At 38.2% G+C, this 25,751-nt stretch overlaps 1 protein-coding gene across 1 annotated transcript in view; it reads left to right on the forward strand.

Annotated features, from left to right (window-relative positions):
* The first annotated feature begins 4,462 nt into the window (after positions 1-4,462).
* The window catches only part of LOC136863939 (F-actin-capping protein subunit alpha), a 206,342-nt gene continuing 185,053 nt past the window's right edge, over positions 4,463-25,751 (forward strand). Inside the window, exon 1 of the mRNA XM_067140387.2 lies at positions 4,463-4,556. Coding sequence (XP_066996488.2) covers positions 4,515-4,556 — 42 coding nt within the window. The 5' untranslated portion in view covers positions 4,463-4,514. The remainder of the gene's footprint in view (positions 4,557-25,751) is intronic.

The following is a 25,751-nucleotide window of genomic DNA, read 5'->3' on the forward strand; positions in this document are numbered from 1 at the left end:
TAAGTTCACCCAAGTAATCATGCAATCTCCCCCTCCTACACCAGAACCCGGTTTCGACCGTCAAGGATACATGACCATTCTGCGAAACGAACCTTCAGTTCCGGTACATTCGATTCCGTCAACGAGTGCCATGCAACAACCTCTGCCACTAGCATATCCCTCAAGTGCGCCCACATCTGCTAGGCAACAACCCTCTGCAACCCTTCAAGATATACATATCCTCCTTCCAAGGAACGCCTTCAACAAGAAATCCAGCAATTGCTGGTAATGTTAATTCAAAGTATAGGTCACGAGCCTCAACTTCACCATGTATTATATAAGCTACGAGACTCTATCATGAATATACTAGCATGATTACTTTACTCCAATGGAATTGTCGAAGTGCCGCCTCTAAACGACATGAGTTACAAATTTTGCTGAATGAAACACGAGCTCATTTTATCTGTTTACAAGAAACGTGGTTTCAACCGCATTTCATTTTTCGATTACGAGGTTATCAAGTTTTCCGACATGATGGTAACGGCTTTGATGAAGTTGCCACATGTGTTCATACTTCCTTATCAGTTACACATTTCTCTTTACAATATATCATCCCGCACACTTATGCTGTAGGAATAGTACACCATAATACCTGTTTCATCAACATCTATTGCCCTCCCCACATTTACATTACTCAGAATCAATGGATGCATTTTATCCAACAATTTGACACATTTCCACATCTTTTTCTTCTCGGTGATTTTAATTGCCACCACACTGAATGGGGATGTATGGTGGATACAATCAAAGGTTCCAATTTACTTACTACTTCAACTCATCAGAATTTGTTTCTTTTAAATGACGGCTCCCCGACCCGTTTAACTCCGCCTGGATCTCCGCCCAGCGCAGTAGACCTTACTTTCTGCCGCACCGCCCCTGTCACCACCTGGCATACATTATCTGATACTCACACTAGTGACCATTTCCCAATTCTCATCACATATGGTATTCACCCACCACATTCCCAGTTTCAGACACCCTCCTGTATAAGTAACGTCCGATCTTATAAAAACTTCAATGTTTCTAACTACCAATCATACCTCAATTATATCTTGCAGCAGAAACATAAGTCCCCTCTTTCCTTTTCCCTCTTACTCCCTTATTTAACCCAATATTTAAACATGTTTCATCCGTGCCGACCATTAAAAGTGACGACCCATCCACAGGAATACGAACTAAAATGGTGGGACAAAGAATGTCACAATCTTATTCATAAGCGCAAACAATTATTCAAACAATATCGCCAATCGATGACGCAGCAGCATTATTTTCAATTGCGAAACCATATCGCGAAAACAAAACTCGTCTTTAATGCAAAAAAGCGAAAAGCTTGGCAATCTTTTATTTCTCAATTAACTCCACAACTTCCAGCAACGAAATTTTGGAACGCGATCCGCATGATCACGAGAACTTTCCAATACCAAACTTCTTCTGCTTATCCGCGACAAGTTCTAGAAGATTTTTTATACACCCTTGCCCCTGTTACCGTAAATCCATTCTTTCTACCCACCTCACAGAATAATACTTGTTCTTTTATTTCCCTTTTGAATCCAATTACATATAATGAATTACACTCTGTTTTATGTACCGTCAATAGCTCATCACCAGGACCTGATGCAATTACTTATCAAATGCTCAAGGCCTTACCCCCCCATGTTCAAATTTATTTACTCAAATGTTATAATAGTATTTTCGAGACATTACATGTACCAGCATCATGGAACGAGTTTTTCATCACACCCATCTTGAAACCAACAAAACGACCCACTGAACCTGACAATTTCCGAGGCATAGTTCTGGGATCGTGTATACGCAAAGTTTTTTGTAAAATCCTTATGAAACGAATGGCGTGGGTATTGGAATCTCACTCGCTATTACCCAAGTATAAGTTTGCCTTTCGACGGGGTAATAGTACACAAGACCCTATCCTTATTTTCTTACTCGACATCTTATTAGCAAAATGGCAGAAACAATGTATCGTAGCAGTCTTTTTGGTTATTAAAGGTGCCTATGATGCTGTGTTATTGCATATCCTCTGGGAGAAATTATTTAGTGCTGGATTCTCCATCCAATTCATTTCTATTTTAAATCAACTCTTTACTAACCGCCGGTTAACTATTAAATCTCCCCAACACACAATTGATAGCCGTTACACATCACAAGGGATCGATACTCAGTGGAATTTTGTTTGCCCTTTACATGAAAGAGCTCGAATCTCTTGTGCTACCACACGCCCGTATTCTAGCTTACGCGGATGATTATGTTATTTATTGTGCTGACTCCCACATTGACCTTTGTAGAGGCACAATATCTCGCGTTTTAAGTTTAGTCTTTCAGTGGCTAACGGCCAATGGCCTTTCCCTTTCTATACCTAAATGTGCAGCGATGATCTTTACACATAAACGAACCTTTGATAAAAGCCCTATTAACTTTGACACCTATAGCATTCCCTTGGTTTCACATCACTTATATTTAGGAATATATATCGATCAAAAACTCACATGGCAAACTCATATACGACACCTTATTAGGAAATCTGATCGTTATATCACCATTTTACGAACGGTAACGAAGCGTGCATGGAGTGCTGACCCCTTATCAGCACTACAGCTATATCATGCAACCATTCGGTCCATACTTGATTATAGCGCCCATATTATTGATTTAACCTCTAAACATAGTTTATTAGCGTTGGATCGTCTCCAATTTTCAGCACTACGTATCAGTGTGGGTGCCCTCCGCACAACACCAACTAACGCTTTATTAGTAGAAACTACGGAAGAACCACTGTACATTCGCAGGATAAAACTTTCCAAAAAAATCCTACTTAAACATATTAGTAGAACGAACTCCCTTATTGTCCCTAAATTACAGTTATTATATGAATATTATCAACAGCGTCCTCCTCCCAATCATCGGTATCCCGCCATATATATGGCTTATGCTGAAATCCACCATCTTACTGAGACTATATTTCGTACACCACGTGTTAATACGTATGCATACCACTATGATATTCAAACATTCCGTCCTTCTATTATCATTGCCCCTTCTGATGCATCAAACCAATCAATGTCTGCACCTTATCCCACATTATGTGCTCATAAGAAATTTAAAAGTCCCATAACTACACCAGATTACCACCTATTTACCGATGGGTCAAAATCAAATACTGGAGTCGGAGCAGCATTTTACGATCCACAACTACTCCTTAGCTTTAAATATCCGTTACCTAATAATTTAACTATTTTTACCGCAGAATTATATGCCATATACCAAGCCCTCTTATATGTTCAACAGTTGCAATCCAAAAAAATAAATATATTCAGCGATTCTCAAAGTGTTTTACAAGCTCTGCATTCACTCGCCCCTCATACAAATACATATGTCTACGAAGTCAAGTCTCTTCTATTTCGACTTGAAACATCCGGTTTTGTTATAACGCTAATATGTATTAAAGGGCATAATCGGCACGTAGGCAACGATATGGCCGATATAGCAGCGAAAGACGCCAGTGCAGATACCGCGAATATATTACAAATCAAAATTCCGATTCCCGACTTCTTTCCACATATCAAAACTGCAACTCAACACACATGGTGCACACAATGGCGATTATCTGCTCGTACGAAAGGCCAACATTACTATCAAATTCAACCGAGTATTCCCACACTGCCGTGGTTTGCAAATGGTACGTATACACGACGTCACATTACCAATATCACCCGACTACGTTTTAATCATGCCTTAACCCCAGTATATTTAACTCAATTTCACATTACGAACGACCCAACTTGTTCCTGTGGAGAATCTGAAGGCGATAGTGACCACCTGTTTTTTCATTGCCCCCAATATGCACATCACCAGACTATTTTAATGCAGAAACTACTCAAAGTTCAAGTATCGTTTCCCACACGACTTTCAGTTTTGTTGCACCAACCTTCGCCTACGATCATTACTATTTTAAACGAGTATCTTGATAACACTCACATCAAATTGTAATTATGATATAGTTTTTCAATTGTTTTGTTCCGACATGTTTGTGAGGTGGCACTTCTAAATGTCCATGGTGAGTAGATACTGTCTCAAGGTTTTTATTACTTTCCGATCTTGTACGGTGTAACACGTTACTCCTATTCCAGCTTACTAAGTTCTTTGTGTCCCTGCTCAGTATCGAATGTAATACCTCCATGAACCTCCTCATACCTGATATAATTTTTCTTCTTTAAGTGCATCTATCTAAGTGTGATCATGCTAAAATCGGGCATTAGTGATGTAATCGTGTGCTTTTGTGATATAAGTGTAATATATTAATGATCTTGTGACTGGGAAAGAATTTTTTGAATCCCAAATAAATATCTGCAAGACAAGACAACGTAGAGGATCGAGACGGCGGTGACCGAAACCGAAGTATAGTAGTGGATCTAGTAGAAGAGGCAGAATAAGAATAAGAGAAGTGCTGCTGTGAGTCAAAAATGGCAGCGGATGGAGGTGAACCGATATCTGACATGGAAAAGGTACGGAATAATAATGTGGCGTTGTGGGTTACTTTCTGACATAGTGTTGAAGATTTGATGCGTTCGTTGTGGTTATTTCTCCCAGTTTGTCAGTAACCGGGATATTCATAATATTGGTCTGATTCTCTGTTTGTCGGCATTTAGCCTCAGATAAGTTCAAAACCATCATGAAATTGTCTGGGTGGAGTTCATACTTTGTGCTTTGCTACATAATGTTTAATGGAAGAACATAATAGGGTGGTGTTTTATCAGCATGTGATAAAGCTGAATACAGCTGGCAAAGGGCGTTGCCCTAGTGAAGTTTCGTGGACGACAGTCTTCCCTGAGTGACGTCAGTATTATGTTTTGTATGTGTAATGGATTATTTTTGAGGAGTTTATTCCACGAGGATATGTTGTTGTTTGATGCAGTTAGTGAAGTCGTTCTGATAGACTTATAACTTGCTATTAAGGAAATCCTTGCAGCACGTCCACATTATGGACTCGAGCGTGTGGTAATTTCGTGGTGAAATCTTTCGTTTTGATCTTGACACTTCATTTAATACCAGTATGCTTAATATGGTGTTGAAGGTGATGGACGTGCTGTTAATTCTTTGCACGAAAGGGAATGTAAATACAGTTCTCCTTCTTTACACTTTATGTTGATACCGCGCTCGATAGCTGCAGTCGCTTAAGTGCGTCCTGTATTCGGGAGACAGTGGGTTCGAACCCCACTGACGGCAGCCCTGAAGATGGTTTCCCGTTTTCATTCCAGGCAAATGCTGGTGCTGTACCTTGATTAAGGCCACGGCCGCTTCCTTTTTATTTAGAACCTGATGGTGTTACCTTCTTCGTGTAGTTAGCGATTGTGCTGTGCATATTATCAGTAATAAAAATGGTTAGCTATTAGACTATTTGTTTTAATTTTCTGCAGTGAAACTCTCTTTGCTTGTGCGGTACATTGAAAACATTTTGTGTTAATTTGTTACCTTCTCAATTCATGGTGTTCAGTATTTCATAATACTTAAATAGTATACTTAATTTGTTTCCTCTTTCAAAAACAGCAAACTTGTGAAATTTCTTGATAGTATAAGGTGTGTTTTATTTTTCTCGTCTGTGTGGTATGGCTTATATGCACTAATGGCAGAGTTTTAACTTTCACTAGTTATTATTCTTGTAATCACGGAGCTGGATAGCAGCAGTCGCTTAAGTGCGGCCAGTACCCAGTATTCGGGGGATAGTGGGTTTGAACCACACTGTCGGCAGCCCTGAAGATGGTTTTGCGTGGTTTCCCATTTTCACACCAGGTAAATGCTGGGGCTGTACTTAATTAAGGCCACGGCCACTTCCTTCCTACTCCTAACCCTTTCCCGTCCTAGGGTCACCATAAGACCTATCTGTGTTGGTGCGACGTAAAGCAACTTGTAAAAAAAGAAATTCTTGTAATCCTTCTTTGTATTGACTTCTTAGTGAGTATAGGATGATAATTGGCATATTCGAATCTAAAGGGATTTTGGTTGGGAAGTTACCTAGAAAATCTGATGGTCAGTTTGGAAATATAAAGTCAGGGCCTATGGACCATTACAAATACATAGGATGTGGATTTTCTCTGAATGGTTGGCCTACTGTAGTGAGAGAAACTGAATCAAGGTCTAGCAGTGGTATGGCATGGATATGCAATTTTGTTAAATGCTGCTTTGTTGGGGAGAAGTTGATGTATGTAGAGAGAATTGCCCATACATTCATCCGTTTTCAGGCCAGTCGTGTTGTTTGTTAACTTATGTAGGTATAAATTTTTGGCTGAAACTGAGTTTGCTTTATAGTGCAAGTTACGTAGAATGGAGCTTACGTTTGGAATATGATTTTTTTGAATACCAATGTTGGCAACCTTTCAAGATGGTTTTCTGTGGTTTACCAAGTTTACATGCAGCAAATACTGGGGCTGTATTTAGTTTAATTTCACAGCCATTGTGTTCCTAGATGTATCACTTTCCTATCCCAGACAGCATCGCCTATAACTACCTGTTAGTACGATGTTTAACAACTAGCAAGAAAAGGAATCTAGAGGTGACAGTGGGAATAAGGGCTAGTTAAAATGTTTAAAATACGATTGCACTCAGCTATGCTAGGAACAACTGTCTGATTATATCAATACACTTTCCTTGGTGATAACAATGATTTTTTTCACTTTAACAATGCTAAGTTCACCATATTGTTTTTACATTTGTGTCTGTTAGGTCATCAGCCCAGAGGCTGGTTGGATCCTCAAATAGCACCACCAAAGATTATGCGGTTATAAGGAAACAGCAAAAACCAATGGCAGCACCAAAATGAGGCGTACTAGGCAAGACGAGGAGTGAGGTAGTTTGCCATTGCTTTCCTCACTGGGTCAGAAAGTGCTATTGCAGCAGGACTGACCCTATGAGCAACGCCTTTCATAACACTCAGATGCACTAGTCGTGCTATGAATGCCATTACTCAGCACCACCCATACCCCAGCAGCTTGCATATTGTCACAGCCATGGATGAGACTGGGACTTCGGTGAAAGCTACACTTTACTCTGGCCTGTGCCAAGAGATGGATACAAAAGTACTGTATCCGTCAAGAAATGGCAGCATTGTCAAATTATTTTCATTGCTCTGCCTGTAATGCACGATTTATGTGATTACTCTACTGGGGTCCACTGACGTACCCGTTGGTTTCTCTGTTGCCCTCAAACCACTTGCAGTAAATAAACTCTAGCACTTCCTCACCTAAGTGCAATTTTATTATGAATAACTAATACAAGTAGGAACAGAAATAAAGACTGGAAGAATCAAGGGCTATGCAAAAGAAGCAGCAGTCCAGAAAGGTGTGAGGCAGGGCTTCATTGTGTCTACTCTTCTTTTCAGTGTTTGGATAGAACAGGTAGTAAAGAAAATCAAAGAGGAATTTGAAGAGGTAATTACAATCCAAGGAGAGGAAATCAAAACTCTGAAATTTACTGATGATATTGTTTTTATCTGAGTCTGCAGAAGATCAGGGGAAATTGCTGAATGGAGATTTATTATTATTATTATTATTATTATTATTATTATTATTATTATCAAACACCACTATTGGGAAATATCCTGGTGGCAATGATCAGTTACAGTAGTGTGATAATTAAGTAAAGTTAAAATATGATTACACATCAACTATAACAAGAGTACAAGAGGCAATTCCACGGAAAGAATATATTACAAGAAATACTACTAGTTTAACATTCTAAATCCAGGATCACCTTAGGTCCTTCGTCCACCGGTGCAATGCAACCCAACTTGTTTTGGACAGTTGTATGAGAGTTGTGTTGCATGTTCTACGTCCACTGACTCAATTCCTCTGTGACGGTTATATCAACACTTTGTTAGTCAGCTAGAGAATGTCAAGTACATAATCGGTTGTCATTGCGTGCTGGTATTTGATAAGACTTCAAAGAAGGCGGGAATTTCAGGTTCATCCTTTCATTCGTGAAAAATCCATCATGTTCAGCCCGGCTACAGAGACATTTTCAGTGTTGAATATGTGAGCTTTGACTTATCCCAATTCACTTGATACTTTAGCATATGAACGGTAGATAGGGATGTATAGTCCTAGTCTCATCCACAAATTCAATGGGAGTTGGGATCTTCCATTATTACTCTGATCGCCTCATCTAATAAATTAGCTAGGAACTATGTCATAGGTCTGCTTTGTTTCTGATGTAAACGACTTTAGTAAATTGAAAAATTATGGTGTTTTTCTTTTATATACAGAGTTGATAAATCGTACTAAAATTATAAATAAATTGAGGTCGGAAAGTGTATTATCTATAACTTTGGTTATGTTATATTTATCGATAGGACCACTAATAACATAGATATTTGAGAAACAAGTTTTAGGCCTTCTCCTAAACTACCATTTCACCAATACACAAATACCAGTCTTATTGAATTCTGAGCAATGTACAGACAAAAAACTATTATATATAGATACGCTGTACAATTAAACACGTAATAGCAGAAGGATATTTAACACTTGTACAGTCCGCAAAACTTGTAGTGATACTTCGTTTTACGGAGGTGAGGAGGGAGCTACCCCAGTTCTGGTAATATTGCCAACTGAATAGAAATTAAATCTGAATTGAATCAATAGTATGATAGATCGATATGAGTTTTCTAAATCGTCGTTTCCGTGTAGGAGTTCTAGGTTGTTCCTGTGATGTACCTTGATTTTCCTCACTCATGTTCAAGCTTAACGTATATTTTGACTTTGCTGTGTTCATAACAACAGTATTTAAAGTGTTGCAATTATACCACCAGATGTCTTACGGTGATGCATAATGGTTTCATATTTTTTGTGTCAGAGGTTGCCAATATGAATCTCAGCACTAGGGAGCCAAAGTATTGCTAGAAGTTTCGCGTACTATACCGTACTTACAATTTAATGTATGTAAGGTACTTACCACTCATACCAGCTTCTTTGGCTACAGCTTCTCATGCCTTTTCTTGAACGATGCTTGTTTGAGTATTCTGGCAAACTATAGTTGAATAAAAAAGGGCGCTTTTCCACTGCTTCTACAAGTTGTATACATAACTCCTCATCATAATATCCCTTTCAGACCTGAAAGAAAACTGGCGGTGTGAATTTTTGTTTGTATGTCAAAAACTGATTAAAATGCTCTTAAATACATATATTTTTAGTTTATTCTACAAAATAGAAATTAACATCTGAAAAAAAAAGCCCCCGCACAATTGTGCGTGTCAGGACTTAATCCACTACTTACAAAAAAAAAAAAATTACCTCAGTGCATGTGAATATACATATGTACATGATCAAATGTTCTATTTTACAGTGTGGAACGATTTTAAACAATCAAAATCTTATACATTACAGTTCTCATGTAGATTAAGAGTTTTGCTTTCACAGTCCTTTTTGTGAAAGCACCCAGCACTCCTGCATGCATTGCCTGTAAGGAAACCTAGCCCGCACATATGTGCGTATCAACATTCAAAACCTCATGGTATTACGTACGATGTTGTAAGTTCACAATTTACGTTTGCTACACAATTTACACACTTCATTGATTATATTCTGATATTCAGTAAAGCTTCTAGATTAATATGAATGCAATAAATAAATACTTTCGGCATTACTGCTTCCCAAGTTACAAGTAACTATTCTCATTTTGGTTCCGTATTGAAAAGTGCTTCCCGCCATATTGCTAATGAACTGTATTTTTAAACTCTTCTTCCTGCCCCCTAGTGGTCAAGTACTAAATAAAAACAGCTGAAGTACATGCTGTGTGTCCCGCACAAGCACTGCAGTCTGGTCTAGCGCCAAGAAAACGCCAAATAAGCTCAGACATAAATAAAATACGAACCCGCACAATTGTGCATACATGGTCTGAAAGGGATATGTAGTTGAATTATACGAGTGGTGAATTATGAAAAATAGCAGGAGCATCTGGCTTGAGTCGGGCCATGCAACTGACAAGCCAGTTGTTCTTTGTGATTTGGTCGTTCGTGAGTTGATCGAGTGTGTTGCAGTCACATACGTGGATGAGAACTGTGCAGTTAACAGGGGTCCGACTGTGAAACAAGTCCTGTCCAATGCTCGTATGACTTTTTTGAGTCGGATCACAGTTGCATTGCACCGGTGTATGGTGGGCCACGTACTAATTCACACACAACTTCATTATTTCCAGTGCGTAACACTACGACTTACAATACAATAGGTTGAGCTTGGTACAGACACAGTCTTGGAGGAGGAGTCCAAGATGAAAATAAACAAATCCGAAACAAAAGTTGATCAAAGTCAGGTGATGCAGGAAATATTAGGTGAGGAAATGAAGTTGTAAAGGAAGCAGATGAATATTGTTACTTGGGTAGTAGAATAACTAAAGATGGCAGGAGTAAGGACGACATAAAATGCAGATTAGCACTAGCAAGGAAGGCCGTGCTTCAGAAAAGAAATTTGTTGACTTCAAACATTGATGTAGGAATTAGAAAGACATGGAAGTTCTTTGGAATTGGAAAAGAAACTTGTTCACTTCGAACATTGGTATAGGAATTATAAAGATGATTTTGAAGATTTTTGTCAGGAGTGTGGTATTGTACAGAAGTGAAACATGGACGATAACTAGCTCAAAGGAAGAGAATAGAATCTTTTGGAAGGTAGTGTTACATAAGAATGCTGATGGTGAGATGGGTTGATCGAGTTATGAACAAGGAGATAGTGAATTGAATTGGTGAGGGGAGAGCAATTTGGCAAAATGTTTTATTTATTTATTCTACAGTTCACATCTATATGCAAGCTTGTTATTCTATACACAAACAAAATCTGAGATGTTTTCTCCTATACTCCGGGTCTGTTTTTCAACAGACTAAAGCAGAAGGAACGCCATTGTCTCGTGACAATCGTCTTCGTTGGTAAATGAATTGGTGCACAATTGAAAGTTGTACTGCAACAGTGTAACACAGCACAACTCATCACTTGTATCTTGAGCAGATTTGAAAAAAGTTAATGCATTTGTATTAGTGGGGTTCCATACCGCCACTGCTGTTTTATACGGACTATGATAGTAACTGCACACACGTGGTCAAGCCACCTAGTGAGTTGGATGGAAGCTCTGAATTGGCGACGGCATTGGCATAACTCGTGCTGACAGGAGACATGAAATAAGAAATAAATTGACAAGAAAGTCACTAAGTGACTGAAACTAGTCCCAAGACTGATGTAATATCATTTACTTGATATATTGTATTGAAAAGGTGGACTGTCTCTTCAATTTATTTCTTGTAATTGCACTTCAATACGGAATAAAAATGAAATTTATAGCTTATAATTCAGGGGGCATGAAAGGCCCTCTCCTACCATGTGACAACTCCGTAGGTGCAGCCCCTCTCACCCGTGTCTTCCCCTAGCATATGCCCTTTTTTCCACTTCGGTTTGCTTGAAAGGAGAATAGTTGGAACTACTCAAAAAGCAACAGCTAGAGTTAAGACAACGTGATTGTACTTCACAAGTGTTTGATGCATACTGTTTTAATGACCCATTTTACGATGACATTGATTTGTAACAGCAGAATTACATACATACATATACATTATCATTATAGACTGTTATGCCTTTCAGCGTTCAGTCTGCAAGCCTCAGGGAATTTACTAATGTCGCCACAATCCTCGATTTGCAACTAGTGTTGTGGCCTCATTTCGTTCTATACCTCTTATCTTTAAATCGTTAGAAACCGAGTCCAACCATCGTTGTCTTGGTCTCCCTCTACTTCTCTTACCCTCCATAGCAGAGTCCATTATTCTCCTAGGTAACCTATACTCCTCCATTCACCTCACATGACCCCACCACCGAAGCTGGTTTATGCGTACAGCTTCATCCATCGAGTTCATTCCTAAATTAGCCTTTATCTCCTCATTCCGAGTACCCTCCTGCCATTGTTCCTACCTGTTTATACCATGAATCATTCTAGCTACTTTCATGTCGGTTACTTCTAACTTATGAAAGATATCCTGAGTCCACCCAGCTTCCGCTCCTGTAAAGCAGAGTTGGTCTGAAAACAGACCAATGTAAAGATAGTTTCGTCTGGGAGCTGACTTCCTTCTTACAGAATACTGCTGATCGCAACTGCGAGCTCACTGTATTAGCTTTACTATCAAGGGTTATGAATTTCATGTTGTTGGTCCGTATTGAACTGAGAATAAGATATGAATAATAACACAGTAAAGGTTTCCACCTATTCAATACTAATATGTATTTACAATATTTAAATTACATGGAACTAGTTTCGACCCACCTAGGGGTCATCAGCCATATTAAAGTATGAACAACTCTTGTCGAATCCTAAAACATGTTATTTTAACTCATGGAATTTATAATATATAAAGTGAAGTGTGGTAATGAAATGAGAAATGTTAGTATGGTACAGGTGAGAAATAATTAATAATTATACGAGGGAGATACATACCAAGAAGTTTGGTACAAAGTACAAATGGGTTGCTTAGTGTTGTAAAAATTATACACTCATGGATATCAGTAGTCCACATACTAAAGAATACAATACAAAATGACACTTATAAAAATATATACAAGTATGTACAAAGTCTAGAGAGTAAAAGGTGATACTCTTTAAATGCAGAGTCGGCTTGACACAGATCAGCGGAGAAATTAGGCATTTGGTGTATTAAAGCTGTGTTGACCGGCAGCATAGTTGATTGTTGGACGTGAAGTTGTTTTTGAATTTCTGGTTAAGAAGAAGGTGGATACTGTGCGTGGAGCTATTAATTCTCAGTTCTTAGCGGAAACTAAATTGGACCTGTTGAAATGGAGAAAAGCCGGTAAAAAACAAAGAACACGGAGAGAGGAAAAAGTTTCCATAAAGTGAAAGGACGCTTACCTCGCGCTGCGGTGTGTGTGGTTTAGCTGATGGTGTGCGACTGGTGGCGGGCAGAGAGCAGGGCAGGCGCGTGCGGGTTAGGAGGAGGCTTAGGAAGAGTGGGGGTGGCTTGGGGCGATGAGGGGGCGTGGGAGGGGGGAGGCTTAAGGCGGGGCTGAAGGGTGCGGGAGAAAAGGTAATTGTCTCGGAAAAGTACCTTTGATTAAACTTAGGATTGAGTTTTGGTTGGCTGCATTATTGTTTCTGAGGAAAGTGATAAATAGATCGAAGAGTATGTCGGGTTTCTCTGAGATTTCATTGAGATTGTGACTGGCGTTGAAGTATTGGTCTAGGTGTATGTAGTAGTTTTCCATTATGTTGAGTAAAGGGCCCTTGTTTGCTTGATTCAATCTCACTTACTATATTACCATCCTGGGAGAACACACAACCTAAATACTTGAAATTATCGACCTGTTCTAGGTTTGTATCACCAATCTGACATTCAATTCTGTTGAATTTCTTACCTGCTGACATCATTTTAGTCTTTGAGAGGGTAATTTTCATACCATACTCATTAGTTTGTAATTAGTTTGTAAAATTTTTTAAGACGAGAACAGTGACATTTGATAAGTGAATGCTATTTTAGTTAGTAGTATGATGTTTCAGATGAAGGTGATCTATATAGATCAATACTAGGCCTGTGATGTATTTTTAAAAACATAAATGTTTATACAGGGTCTTTATTTATGCTTGGCAAGGACTTTCTTGCTCGACCTTGGCCGTCAGTGATAGTTCAGTTGCTGGCTACCGTGCGTGCGTATGTACGGCAGAACACAGTGCTCAAAATCATTATCATGCATTTTACTCACCATGTTTACAGTTTATGCTCAAAATCATCATCATGCATTATCATGCATATATCATGCATTTTACTCACCATTTTTACAGTTTATGCTCAAAATTTTCCCCATGTGCTGCCAAACATAATCAGCATCTCCAAATGAAGTTTTCGGTTACTCTACCAAGTTCTTCAGCACTGATGGATGCCGCTCTTATGTTGTCTTTAAGTTTTGTGTGTGAGTTGTTCCCATAAACTACATTTTTTAACATTTCCCACAAATAAAAATCACATGCCGTTAAATCTGGGCTACGAGAGGGCCACAGATTTTTACTTATGATCCTCGTACCAAACACGCTTCAGTAAGGAGATAACAACCTTTACATCTGTTTTTATTGTGTACTGAACCTGTACGTTTGAATCTCTTGGCCAGTTGTTTTATTGTCCAATTGATAAGAATGGGTCTCCCTGGAAATTTCGCTCGCAACTTTTGTCTTGCCCTAGCGCACGATTTTCTGCACTGAATGTAAGTATTGTGCAGATATACACGTTCATGTAACAAATATTTAACATACATTATAGCAATATACACAAGCACAACAAAACACTGTACAATACGACATACAGTACGCAGTAGCTTCATTGAACACCCTGCTATTTCGGAGCTCAGCTCTCGGCAACTGCAGGAAGTGCCGGAGAAAGCGCGCGCCAGCGGCCGGTAGTGGCCAAAGTCGAGCAAGAAAGTCCTTGCCAAGCATAAAAAAAGACCCCGTATTTATCACTACATATAGTATTGATTAGGTGGAAACATCAAACCTTTGTAATTGAGAAGCCCATTTGAATTTGCCTGCAGAGAGATCTGGTTGGTTAACTTCAGCAGTTCAGTATTCTCCCCAGCAATTTTCTTCAGCTGGGTGGCAGGAATGAGTAGCCGGGCGGGGAATACTAAAAAATTAATATGATAACATTTCAATTTATTCGCCTCAGGGCATTAACAATAATCTTAGACAGGTAAGCATTAACTGCAAAATTGAACTATTTTGGTGTTATCACGAAGAAGACATAACAGAGCATTTTGAACTTCTAGTGTTCTACTGCTCGTTCATAATCGTTCAGTTGCTGTGAAGAGCCAGACAGGTTGGTTATGTCCCACGGCATCTAGTGCTAGCATGCGATTCCACGCTAATCCAGACACAGCTCGAGCACGATACTACGTGATTAGCTAAATATTTAAACTCCGATGTAACTTGTGCAACTGTGTTCACAATAATGAATATTTTCTAAATTTAAATAAACAGTTTTACAGTATTTACATTTTAATTGGAATATGCAGTGACTGAAATATGTATTAATATCATGTAAACCGGGCGAGTTGGCCGTAGGAGTGAACAGCTGTGAGCTTACGTTCAGGAGATACTGGGTTCGAACTCCACTGTCGGCAGCCCTGAAGAGGTTTTTTTCTGCGGTTTCCCATTTTCACACCAGGTAAATGCTGGGGCTGTAGCTCAATTAAGCCCACGGCCACTTCCTTCCTACTTCTAGCCCTTTTCTATCCCATCGTCGCCGTAAGACCTATGTTGTGTCGGCGCGACTTTAAGCAACTTGAAATACTGTACGACTAACACAAATCTTGGTTACGATAGCCACCCAATCAGTGAAAACAGCTGGGCGGTGCGCCCATTAGAAAGGTCCTAGGGAGAACACTGAAGTTGATAAAATGACAACAGGTATGGATTCTTTTTTGTTTTTCAAATTATTTATCAGCATGTCCAGCACTCTTAACACTCGTATATCCGGTGTATGATGTTTCTGACTAGCCTGTATATTGATATAGATGTTGATTCCCACAGGCAATATGAAATATTTGTCCTGAATGAGTAAATTTATAATACCAATTTAATGATCCATTATTGGACATAAATTTTCCAGCTAACCCATTCTTGGTTGCCTGTGTTTCGCCTCTATGTGCTAAGTTGGGCTCATCAGTTGGTACTTAGCATACCCACCAATACGCATGGCTAGTGCATACCGAGGAGGCCACTGCATAGGCTACTTGAAGCCACCAGCAGTGCCAATGCACTATGAGAGACTTTGTCTTGCTTCCAAAAAGATGCCTGCCTGGCCATCAGATGATATAGATGTTGATTCCCAGTGCATTGGCACTGCTGGTGGCTTGAAGTAGCCTATGCAGTGGCCTCCTCAGTATGCACTAGCCATGCGTCATGGTGGGTGTGCTAAGTACCAACTGATGAGCCCAACTTAGCACATAGAGGCGAAACGCAGGCAACCAAGAATAAGTTAGTAGGAAAATTTATAATGTCCAATAATGGACCATTAAATTGGTATTAGCCTGTATATTGACAATAGAGAACAACCCCTCTAAGAAAATTCTAACATTCTAATATGCATGCAGTCAATATTAATGAGAATTATACATATCTCCTAAGAAATAGTTCGAAATACTGTAAATTCTAATATTGTTTAAAACACAAAGGACGCCTTTTGCTTGATGCCAAGTACCTGAAGACCTCAGTACAGTTATTCTCACATGCTTTATTGACATCCTGGGTATATAGTCATTACTAATTAGCATTTAATGAACATTGGTTAAGACTAACAATCTGCTTAACTCTGTTAACTGCTCAAAATATGGCAGGTGCATTAGATGCAGAACTTCTGTATCTTCAGTATTTGGAATATGATAAGCCTTTTCCAGAAAGTTAGAAACGGAAGAGATGATTTTCATACAGTTGTTTCAGTTGCTTTATCGTACGTGGGCTAACATCAGTACACACATTGACATTACTACAAATTTTCTGCCAAGCGTCACTTACAGCTTTGAGTACGGATCCATTAGTTTGCTTGCTTTCTAGAAAAGGTGCATACTTGGAAGTAATTTCTAAAACATACATTATCATTATAGACTGTTATGCCTTTCAGCGTTCAGTCTGGAAGCCTCTGTGAATTTACTAAACGTCCCCACAATCCTTGATTTGCAACTAGTGTTGTGGCCTCATTTAGTTACTAGTTAGTAATTTCTAAAAGAAGAAAAATTTTAACCAAGCATTCTCTTCTCAGCTTTTTTCATATTTGTGTATAGAGCAACAGAAAATTCACGGTCAACACAAAAAATTCTAGTAAATATTGACTTCACACGCCCTGGTTTACAGCTGTATTCAAACAAAAGCGCATTGGAGCGTGCACAAAAACTGCATGGTTCTGCCACTGCCTTCTAGATTGTCACTGATCGCAACTGTTGTGATAGTTAACATTGTATTAGCTAACAGTTCCCAGGAAATGTTTGGATAAATGCAAGAATCTTAACATGCTATTAAATTATTTTCTTCTTCCTCTTTTCCCTTTATGCCCTCGCAGGCGTTGGGTCCTTCAGCCACTTCCTATATGAAGTCCGGTCCAGTGCCTGGAGTCTTTCCCCTCTTTCGTGCCAGGTCAAAGACATAGGTGTCCCACTCCAGCCTCTCTTGTCCCCTCCCTCTTTTTTCCCTCTGATCTTGCTTGGAATATTTGTTTAGGCTTCCTTTCCTCTTCCATCCTCATCAGGTGCCCAACCATCCTAGTTCCTTCTTTTCAATTAAACTGATCAGTCGTTCTTGGTTAAGACCTCTTCCCTTGTCCTAGTATTTTTAACTATATCTCTCCTTGTCCTTCCAACTGTTTTATGCAAATACTTCATTTCTGTGGCAGTGAGTCTACTCTCTAAATTACTCTGCAGTGTCCAGCTTTCTGGATGAAGCAAAGGGGGTTAGAAGCTGCGAAGCGGCCCTAGGCCTCTAGTATCCCGTATGAAGCCTCCATTGGTCTGAGCAGTTGTGTATTTCTTGTGCGCAGGTTGGTAACGGAATTAATTTACACCATTGCTGCGAGTGACGTCATATCCCATTGTGTCTCACCCAATGGAAATGCTGGAACATGGTTAGGTGATGGATTATGGCGCGTGATGAATTGTATTAGGTTATAAAAGCAAAATTATATCTGGGGGACGGTGGGTGGGTTATTGGCTGTCGCAGTGAACACCTCTCTCCTCTACAAGGTATTCCACTTAAGATTTCCAACATATTACATCCTTATCATGCTATAAAAGTAATGTAACCCTTACTGAATTTCTACCGTTAGCTTTATGGATTCTGTGATATATTTCAGAATCCACTTTCCCATCTGCTGTTATGATGCTGCCTAAATATGCAAACTGTTGAACCTATTCTAAAATCTCATTCTGCCACTCGATGTTAAGGTCTTTTTGTTCTTTCCTAGTAAGATGTAGAACTTTACTTTTAGTAACAGTAACTTCCATCCCCCTGTCTTGGAGTGCGCACCCCCATTCCATCACTGCCCTCTGTAATTTATCTCTATCTGTTGCCAAAAGTGCGATATCATTTACGTATACTAGTGCCTGTATCCACGCTGGTCTCATCTTGAAATTTCCAACTTTGCATTTACTTGTTTGCCTCTTACATGGTTTAATAACTTGATCCGTGAATATTATAAAGAGAAGAGGACTAAGCCCATCACCTTGCTTGACCCCTCATTCCATAGTAAATTCCTTGGAGGTTTTACCATTTATCCTTACTATACCTATAACCCTTCTGTATATACTTTTAATCACCGTAGTCGGTTTGGGGGTAATATGTGCCTTTTGTAAAGCCATCCTTAGCTCTTCCCTCGATATTCTGTCAAATGCAGACTTCAAATCGATAAATACTGCAAATAGTTCTCCTTACCGATTTAGAATCTTTTCTGCTGCATTTCTCAAATAGAAGATCCAATCTTGTGTTTGCCGATGGGGTCTAATTCCAGCCTGTTCTTCTTCCAGTTCTTCCTCCACTTGCTCTCTAAATCTCTTCTCTATTATAGTTGAATATAACTTCTGGAGAACTGATGCTAAGCATATTGCTCTGTAATTAAGTCAGTTGAGCTCCCCTTCATGTGAATGGGAACTGTGATGTTCTGCTCCCAATCTTCTGGTATTTTCTCACAGTCCCAAACTAACTTCAAGAGATCCCAGATCCATTTCTCTAGTTCTCTTCCTCCGAATTTTACAAACTTCGGGTGAATATTATCCCAGTCTGCTGGTTTACCAGTTTTGATTGCCTCATACACTTCCTTCAAACTAATACCGTACCTTCTTCCTTTTCCCTCTCTCCACTGTTATTCTCTTCCATTAGTGTCATGCCCACCATTCTATTGCTTTCCTTGAACGTTTCTGAGTAATATTTGCCCCACACTTCCAGGATGTCATTTATGTTAGTTATCAGCCTGTTATTTTTATCCTTAATGTTTCTGGTTTTCTTTCCCCTTTTTTCCTTCAAGATTTTCACCACATGCCAGAACTTTCTTCTATTTCCCTTCCGAACTGTTCCCAGGATTCCTTGTTAGCTTCCTTAACTGCTCCCCCTACTGCATTTCTTAGTTGTATATATGTTCCTTTGTCTTCCTCACTTTTGGATTTCATATATCTTTTCCATGCTTTCTTCTTGGCTGCAACTGCTTCCTTTACTGTTTTGCTCCACCATCTTGTCTGTCTCCTATTTCCTTTAACTCTGCTGATCCTGCACACCTCTGTAGCTACCTGGTTAATCATCTCTTTCATCACCTTCCATTTGTCTTCCACATTCCACATACCTTTGTGATTTTGCTCCTTCTGTAGGAGTTTTTCGCTCAACTTATTCTCATACTCCTGTCGCTTGGAGATATCCTCTAAGGCAGATACTTTCACTTTGACATAATTCATTTTTGTTGATTCTCGTGTATATCTGAACCGGGTTTCCGTTACCAATAAACGATCTTCATTGTTGAGTTCCGCACTGTGGAATACCCTCACATCCATTACATCATGGTGGATATTCTTTGTGTACATATAGTAGTCTATTGTACTTCGTACGTTTCTGCCTATTGCCTCAAAGGTAATTTGGTGGATTTGTTTATCAGGAAAGAAAGAATTCCCTATTCGCATTTCATTATCTATGCAGAACTCAAGCATTCTCTTCCCATTGCTCTTCAGAGTTCTCTCTGCCCGATACCTTCCCAAGCTTCCATGACCAGAACTCATTCCCAACTCTAGCATTCCAGTCCCCCATTATTATCACCGATTCTATGGTATCTCTAGCTTTGTTCAACGTCATCTGGAGGGCAGAGTAGAATGTCTCCTTTTCTATCTCATCACTAGAGCCTGGATTTCCATGCAAATGCATGTTCCTAAATAAGCTGGTTACACTTCTGAAACTTCGCAAATATTCATTTTATGACTAACCAATTCCAAACAACCGTACTTTTTTCTGTGCATATTTGCATGTTTTGGCCTTTTTGGGAGAAAATTCATGCATATTGCATATTTTGAAAATGTTGGAATTAGTAGCAAATAACTGGACATTTATACTGGATTATGTGACTTTTCTTCTGAATTTGACACATATATTTCATTAACTTGCATGGTAGTGCCTTTTTTGAACATGGGTTTGCAGAATTTGGGACCATACGTTCATGTTATGTCTATTATTGAGAGAGAAAGAAAATCTATTCCTGGTATACTACTTGACAACCAAAGTTATATGTATAGAGGTCCTATAATCCAGTTATCCATGCACTTTATCTGTTGCTTGAGTAAAGATTGACATAAGCGGGAAGACCCCACGTTGACCGCCATAACCCTTAGAAATAATGTGTCCCAGTAAAAACTGAACCCAAAATTTTGCATTATTAAATGCTACTTCTTTTTTTCCGTCTATGTTAGACGAAGTAATCAAAATTCGAGTGACACTAGTGTGACTCTGCGTTACTGAGATAGCAGCTTACAAATCTTGGTTTTGCACTGACTCCTGTTTTGTTTTCCTGGAATTTCCTACCCTGAACTCTGAACTCTCACTGTTGACACGTCTGGGGTCAAAATAATTGAGAGGTGCGACGTAAAGCAACTAGCAAAAAATAAAAAAATAAAAAATGGATAAAAGAAGGGAGTTGGAAAGTAGCACGCTTACACGCTTCAAATTGTTATTTAGTGTTGTATTGCGCTAGGAAGTGTTGGTGTCCATGCCACCTGTTAAAAGTTTACAAAGAGACCTCATGTCTAAACAGATTGAGGAAAGGAATTTCTAATTTTTGAAAAGAGATAATTTCAGATGTACTCCGTCCTAATTGTCTTCATTTAATTATGAACCTGTCACTTCTTGTGACATAGAAAGATCATTTTCTGTTTTCAGGAATGTTCTATAAGATAAATGAATGAACTGAAATGAAGGAAATGTAGAGAAATTAGTTGTACAATGTTTCAAAAGGAAGTGAAAATATAACAATGTAGAACTGAATTTTGATAGTGCATATTTTCCAGTTTATTATGCATGTTCCGTCATTTGATAGGGCATGAATGCATGCATATTTTGAGATTTGATAGTGCATGGAAATCCGGGCTCTACTAATCACAATCTTAAGTAGGAGCATATTATATTTGCATACCTGCCAACTTTCCTGATTTAGGCGAGAGACTCTTGATTTTTGACAGCTTTTCCCGCCTCCCGATTATTCTATTATTTCTCCCGATTTTAGCTTATTTTTTAGTGGACTTCAAACATTTGTTTTCAAATCCCACCATTTCAGCTTTTTACGCGAGTGGCCGGAAGTCCTTCGCTCATTGGCTGCTTTCAAATGAAATATCTACATTTATTAATGTGAGAAATGTGCAATGTTTATTGAAACCTTTTTATCACGACGCATATATCGATCGTCAATCACGCGTGTCTTCGTGTTCGTTCACATCAGTCTAGTCGATTCTAGAGACTACTCGTTAGATATGGAGTCTTTTTTAGTAATTTAGTGATAGAATTTCAATGATAATGACCAGTGACTTTTCTAGAGATTTTAGGAGCCATTTGGAGACAATTCTGACTAATTTCAATTTATCTCAATCAACTAAAAAAAATGTCTGTGCATTGCTTAGAAAATCTTCAGTCTGTAGGTCAATACATTCTGTGGTAGCTGCAAGAAATGATATAAAATTTCCTCATTGTTCGTTGGCGTGAAAATACTGAATAAACATGTTCCAAGAAGGAGATTCCTAGACTCATTAATGAGCAGAATATCTCTTACATACGTCCAACTTTCCCCCTCAAAAGCTCCATAAGTTTTTCCCAAGTCAAATATTTTCATACAACCATTTATTTTGTCTTTTTTTTTCTTTTTTTTTTCTTTCTTTTTTTTTTTTTTTTTTCCAGACTCTCGCTCAATGCACCAAAACGAATATCTTTCCTTCTTTCTATTTCCTTCAAAATGAATAACTTTGTTTCTCTTGATATCATTTTAACAATTCATGCAGAGTTTGCAATTTTGTAACAGTTAAGTTTGGTGGCCAAATATCGTTATTAGCGCCATGTGATTCCTAATGACAGATCAAGGGATGTCAGACTATCGTGGAACATATGCAAGGATCACGGAAGAACAGAATGGGTGATAATAACGGAGTAATTTCCTATCATCAAAGAAATAAACTGAAAAATAACATCATAGCATTAAGAAGTTCACAGGAATATTCGTTCTTTTGAATCTTTGCTGCATAACTTAACTTAAAATACGATATTACGGTAAATGAGGCAAGCATAACCTAATTCAACGAATGGAATACGAAGATAAACAACGGATTCATTCTATGACGTATGTTTATTGATATGTCATCACTTGTAAAACTTTTAACAATTCACTGGTAATATACAAGAGGCTTTCAATCTTTCATGGAACAGAAATGTACAACTCCATACATTACAAGAACCCACACTAGTAACTTGTAACGTACAAGACCATACTTTTGTGGAATAGGCCCCAGGTGATGTATACGCCATTTCTGAGTCTTTGGTTTAAGTGAAGGCTGTATCATTCAGAAATACCACTACCACTGCCGATCTTCATAAGATCCAGCCAGACTTCCCAGTGCACGAAAAAATATTAACACAAGCTAAACAGTCTGCAGTCACACCATGTTCAAAGGAATAAGAATGGATCACAAAAGAAGCCATCCATCCCTCTAAAGATACCTGGTAGAAAATGTGAATGTGAACTGTTATACTTAGACCAGCCATTTTGATGGTATATTCAAGAAAATTTTAATAGTTTTAATTGAATGTGAATAACTGTTATACTTAGATCATACCCATTTGACACAATATACAAGAAAGTTGTATTTAACCATGTTCAATGTAATATTCTAAATTACATTAATTAGGGACTAGTTTCGGCCGGGGCTGGCCATCTTCATCTTAAGGCTGAATTAATGTAATTTAGAATATTACATATTATAGTATTTAAAGGTGGACCATTACTACATTAATTTAATAATTACATTGTACTTGCAATTCAGTACGGATCAGAACCATGAAGTTTATAACCTATGTTTAACCATGTTTTCTTAAAAATTGCATACATTTTAAGCTTGCTAATGACAAATCACTCATATGAATTCTAGGTCAATATTCCTAATTAGCCTTAAGATTCTAAAGTGGCTGAAGATGCTCAGAAAATGAGTGAAACGTGTACCTTTTAGTAATTCTAGGTCAATATTCCTAATTAGCCTTAAGATTCTAAAGTGGCTGAAGATGCTCAGAAAATGAGTGAAACGTGTACCTTTTAGTAATTCAGCAATAAAATAAGGATGAAATCCTAAATTTACAAGCTAGTTGAGTATTAAATAGGTGGAATAATAAATGTATTGTTTTTAGTCTCAATACATTGTGAAACTCGCGAATGCATGTTCAAAGCTATGGGCTTCTTTCACAAATTTTGCAAAATAACACATTTCTTTGGTTTCAGAAGCATCTCTAAACTCCTGCACAAAATGATTCAAAGTAATAATACTCTTCACTCCTTTGGGAAGAATTGTTTCAGTTGAAATGAGAACTCCACACTGTTGGTCTATATAGTACAAGTTTGGCAGACCGCTGTAATTTAAGGTAAATTTTCTTGTTAAGGTATGGTCTAATAGAGGAGTAAAGAAGGCTTAACGAGATTCTATGGCTCCAGCCCCCTAGAATACAGAGACAAAGGTGTGTTGGTGAAGCAGAGAAGTAAATTGCTAGAATTCTCAAGCATCAAAAATGTGGGCAGGATACATCTAAGAAGTAGAATATATTACTGAATGTAGGAAATATGTACTCATGAATAAATATGCCAGAATATTTATTCAATTATAAAAATGGCAAAAATTTGTAAATAAATAAAACATTTAGATAAATAAAAAATATTTAAGCCCTTAACTTCTGGTCTTGAAAGCCAAGAATGATGGCAGAGAGGATCGATCGCACTGACCATGCGTCACCTCGTAATCTGCAGGCCTTCAGGCTGAGCACTGGTTGCTTGGTAAGCCGAGGTCCATCAGGGCTGTAGTGCTATGGGTCTTTCTTTAAGCACATAATTATGCGAGCTTTAATCATGACAAATGTGGGACTGGGGACAGAATGTACAACGTGGACTGCAAGTCTCACTTTGGTTCGGTTGATGCATCAGCCATCATACATCATGAATATTATTAACTGCAATAGTGTGGCACACAGTCATTTTACTCGCCAATTTCCGTGGTATGCAAATGGAAGTTTGGCAGATTTCATACCACCTGTTATATGTTGAGATTTGGTTAATTTCTATGAAATACTTTTCCCCTTTTCAGTACTTACATTATATATAATTATCTGCCGTACATGTTCCGAGAGCTATTGCACTCTTCTCCAGCAGTGCAAAGACATCAAACTTGGACTTGATGAATTTTTACAATACAGTCATCAACAAAACAAATTATACTTAACCCTTTCAGACTGTGTACGCACAATTGTGCGGGTTCGTATTTTATTTATGTCTGAGCTTATTTGACGTTTTCTTGGTGCTAGACCGGACTGCAGTGCTTGTGTGGGACACGTAGCATGTACTTCAGCTGTTTTTATTTAGTACTTGACCACCAGGGGGAAGGAAGAAGAGTTTAAAAATACAGTTCATTAGCAGTATGGCGGGAAGCAGTAATGCCTAAAGTAAGTATTTATTTATTGCATTCATATTAATCTAGAAGCTTTACTGAATATCAGAATATAATCTATGAAGTGTGTAGATTGTGTAGCAAACATAAATTGTGAACTTTCAACATCGTACGTAATACCATGAGGTTTTGAATGTTGATACGCACATATGTGTGGGCTAGGTTTCCTTACAGCCAATGCATGCAGGAGTGCTGGGTGCTGTCGCAAAAAGGACTGAGAAAGAAAAACTCCTACTCTACATGAGAAATGTAATGTATAAGATTTTAACTGTTTAGAATCGTTCCACACTGTAAAATAGAACATTTGTATTTGAGAGCATTTTAGTAAGTTTTTGACGTTTTGACACCTCCAGATTTCATTCAGGTCTGATGACAAGCTGCTGCTGCCAAAAGGGCAGTAATATCAAAACTCCTCCTCAATGTAGAAAATGTTACGTTTACTTGTGTTTAAACGAAGATTTAATTGTTTTAAATTTTCCCACTGGAAAATAGAACATTTGATCATGTACATGTGTATATTCACATGCGTTGAGGTAATTTTCCTTTTTTGTAAGTAGTGAAGTTAAGTCCTGACACGCACAATTGTGCGGGTGCTTTTTTTCAGATGTTAATTTTTATTTTGTAGAATAAACTAAAAATATATGTATTTAAGAGTATTTTAGTCAGCTTTTGATGTACAAACAAAAATTCACACTGCCAGTTTTCCTTCAGGTCTGAAAGGGATAATCTTGAAATTGTTAAAATATTTCTTTTGTGTCTAAACTGTTCGCTTACACTTACTATGTCATTTAGTAAAAACTTTAAAATAGAATAATTTTCAAATCATAAAATGAATAAAACCTATTAAGTTAGTCGTTATATACTAAAATTTAAAATGCTTTCTGCTCTCTTCTTTAAACTTCTCCTTTCCTTAAATCCTTATTTACACTGCTATAGTTCAAAGACATTTCATATAAATCGGAATATCTCCTT

This window comes from Anabrus simplex, chromosome 2 (assembly GCF_040414725.1).
Source record: "Anabrus simplex isolate iqAnaSimp1 chromosome 2, ASM4041472v1, whole genome shotgun sequence".
In the NCBI taxonomy this organism is placed as follows: Eukaryota; Metazoa; Arthropoda; class Insecta; order Orthoptera; family Tettigoniidae; genus Anabrus; species Anabrus simplex.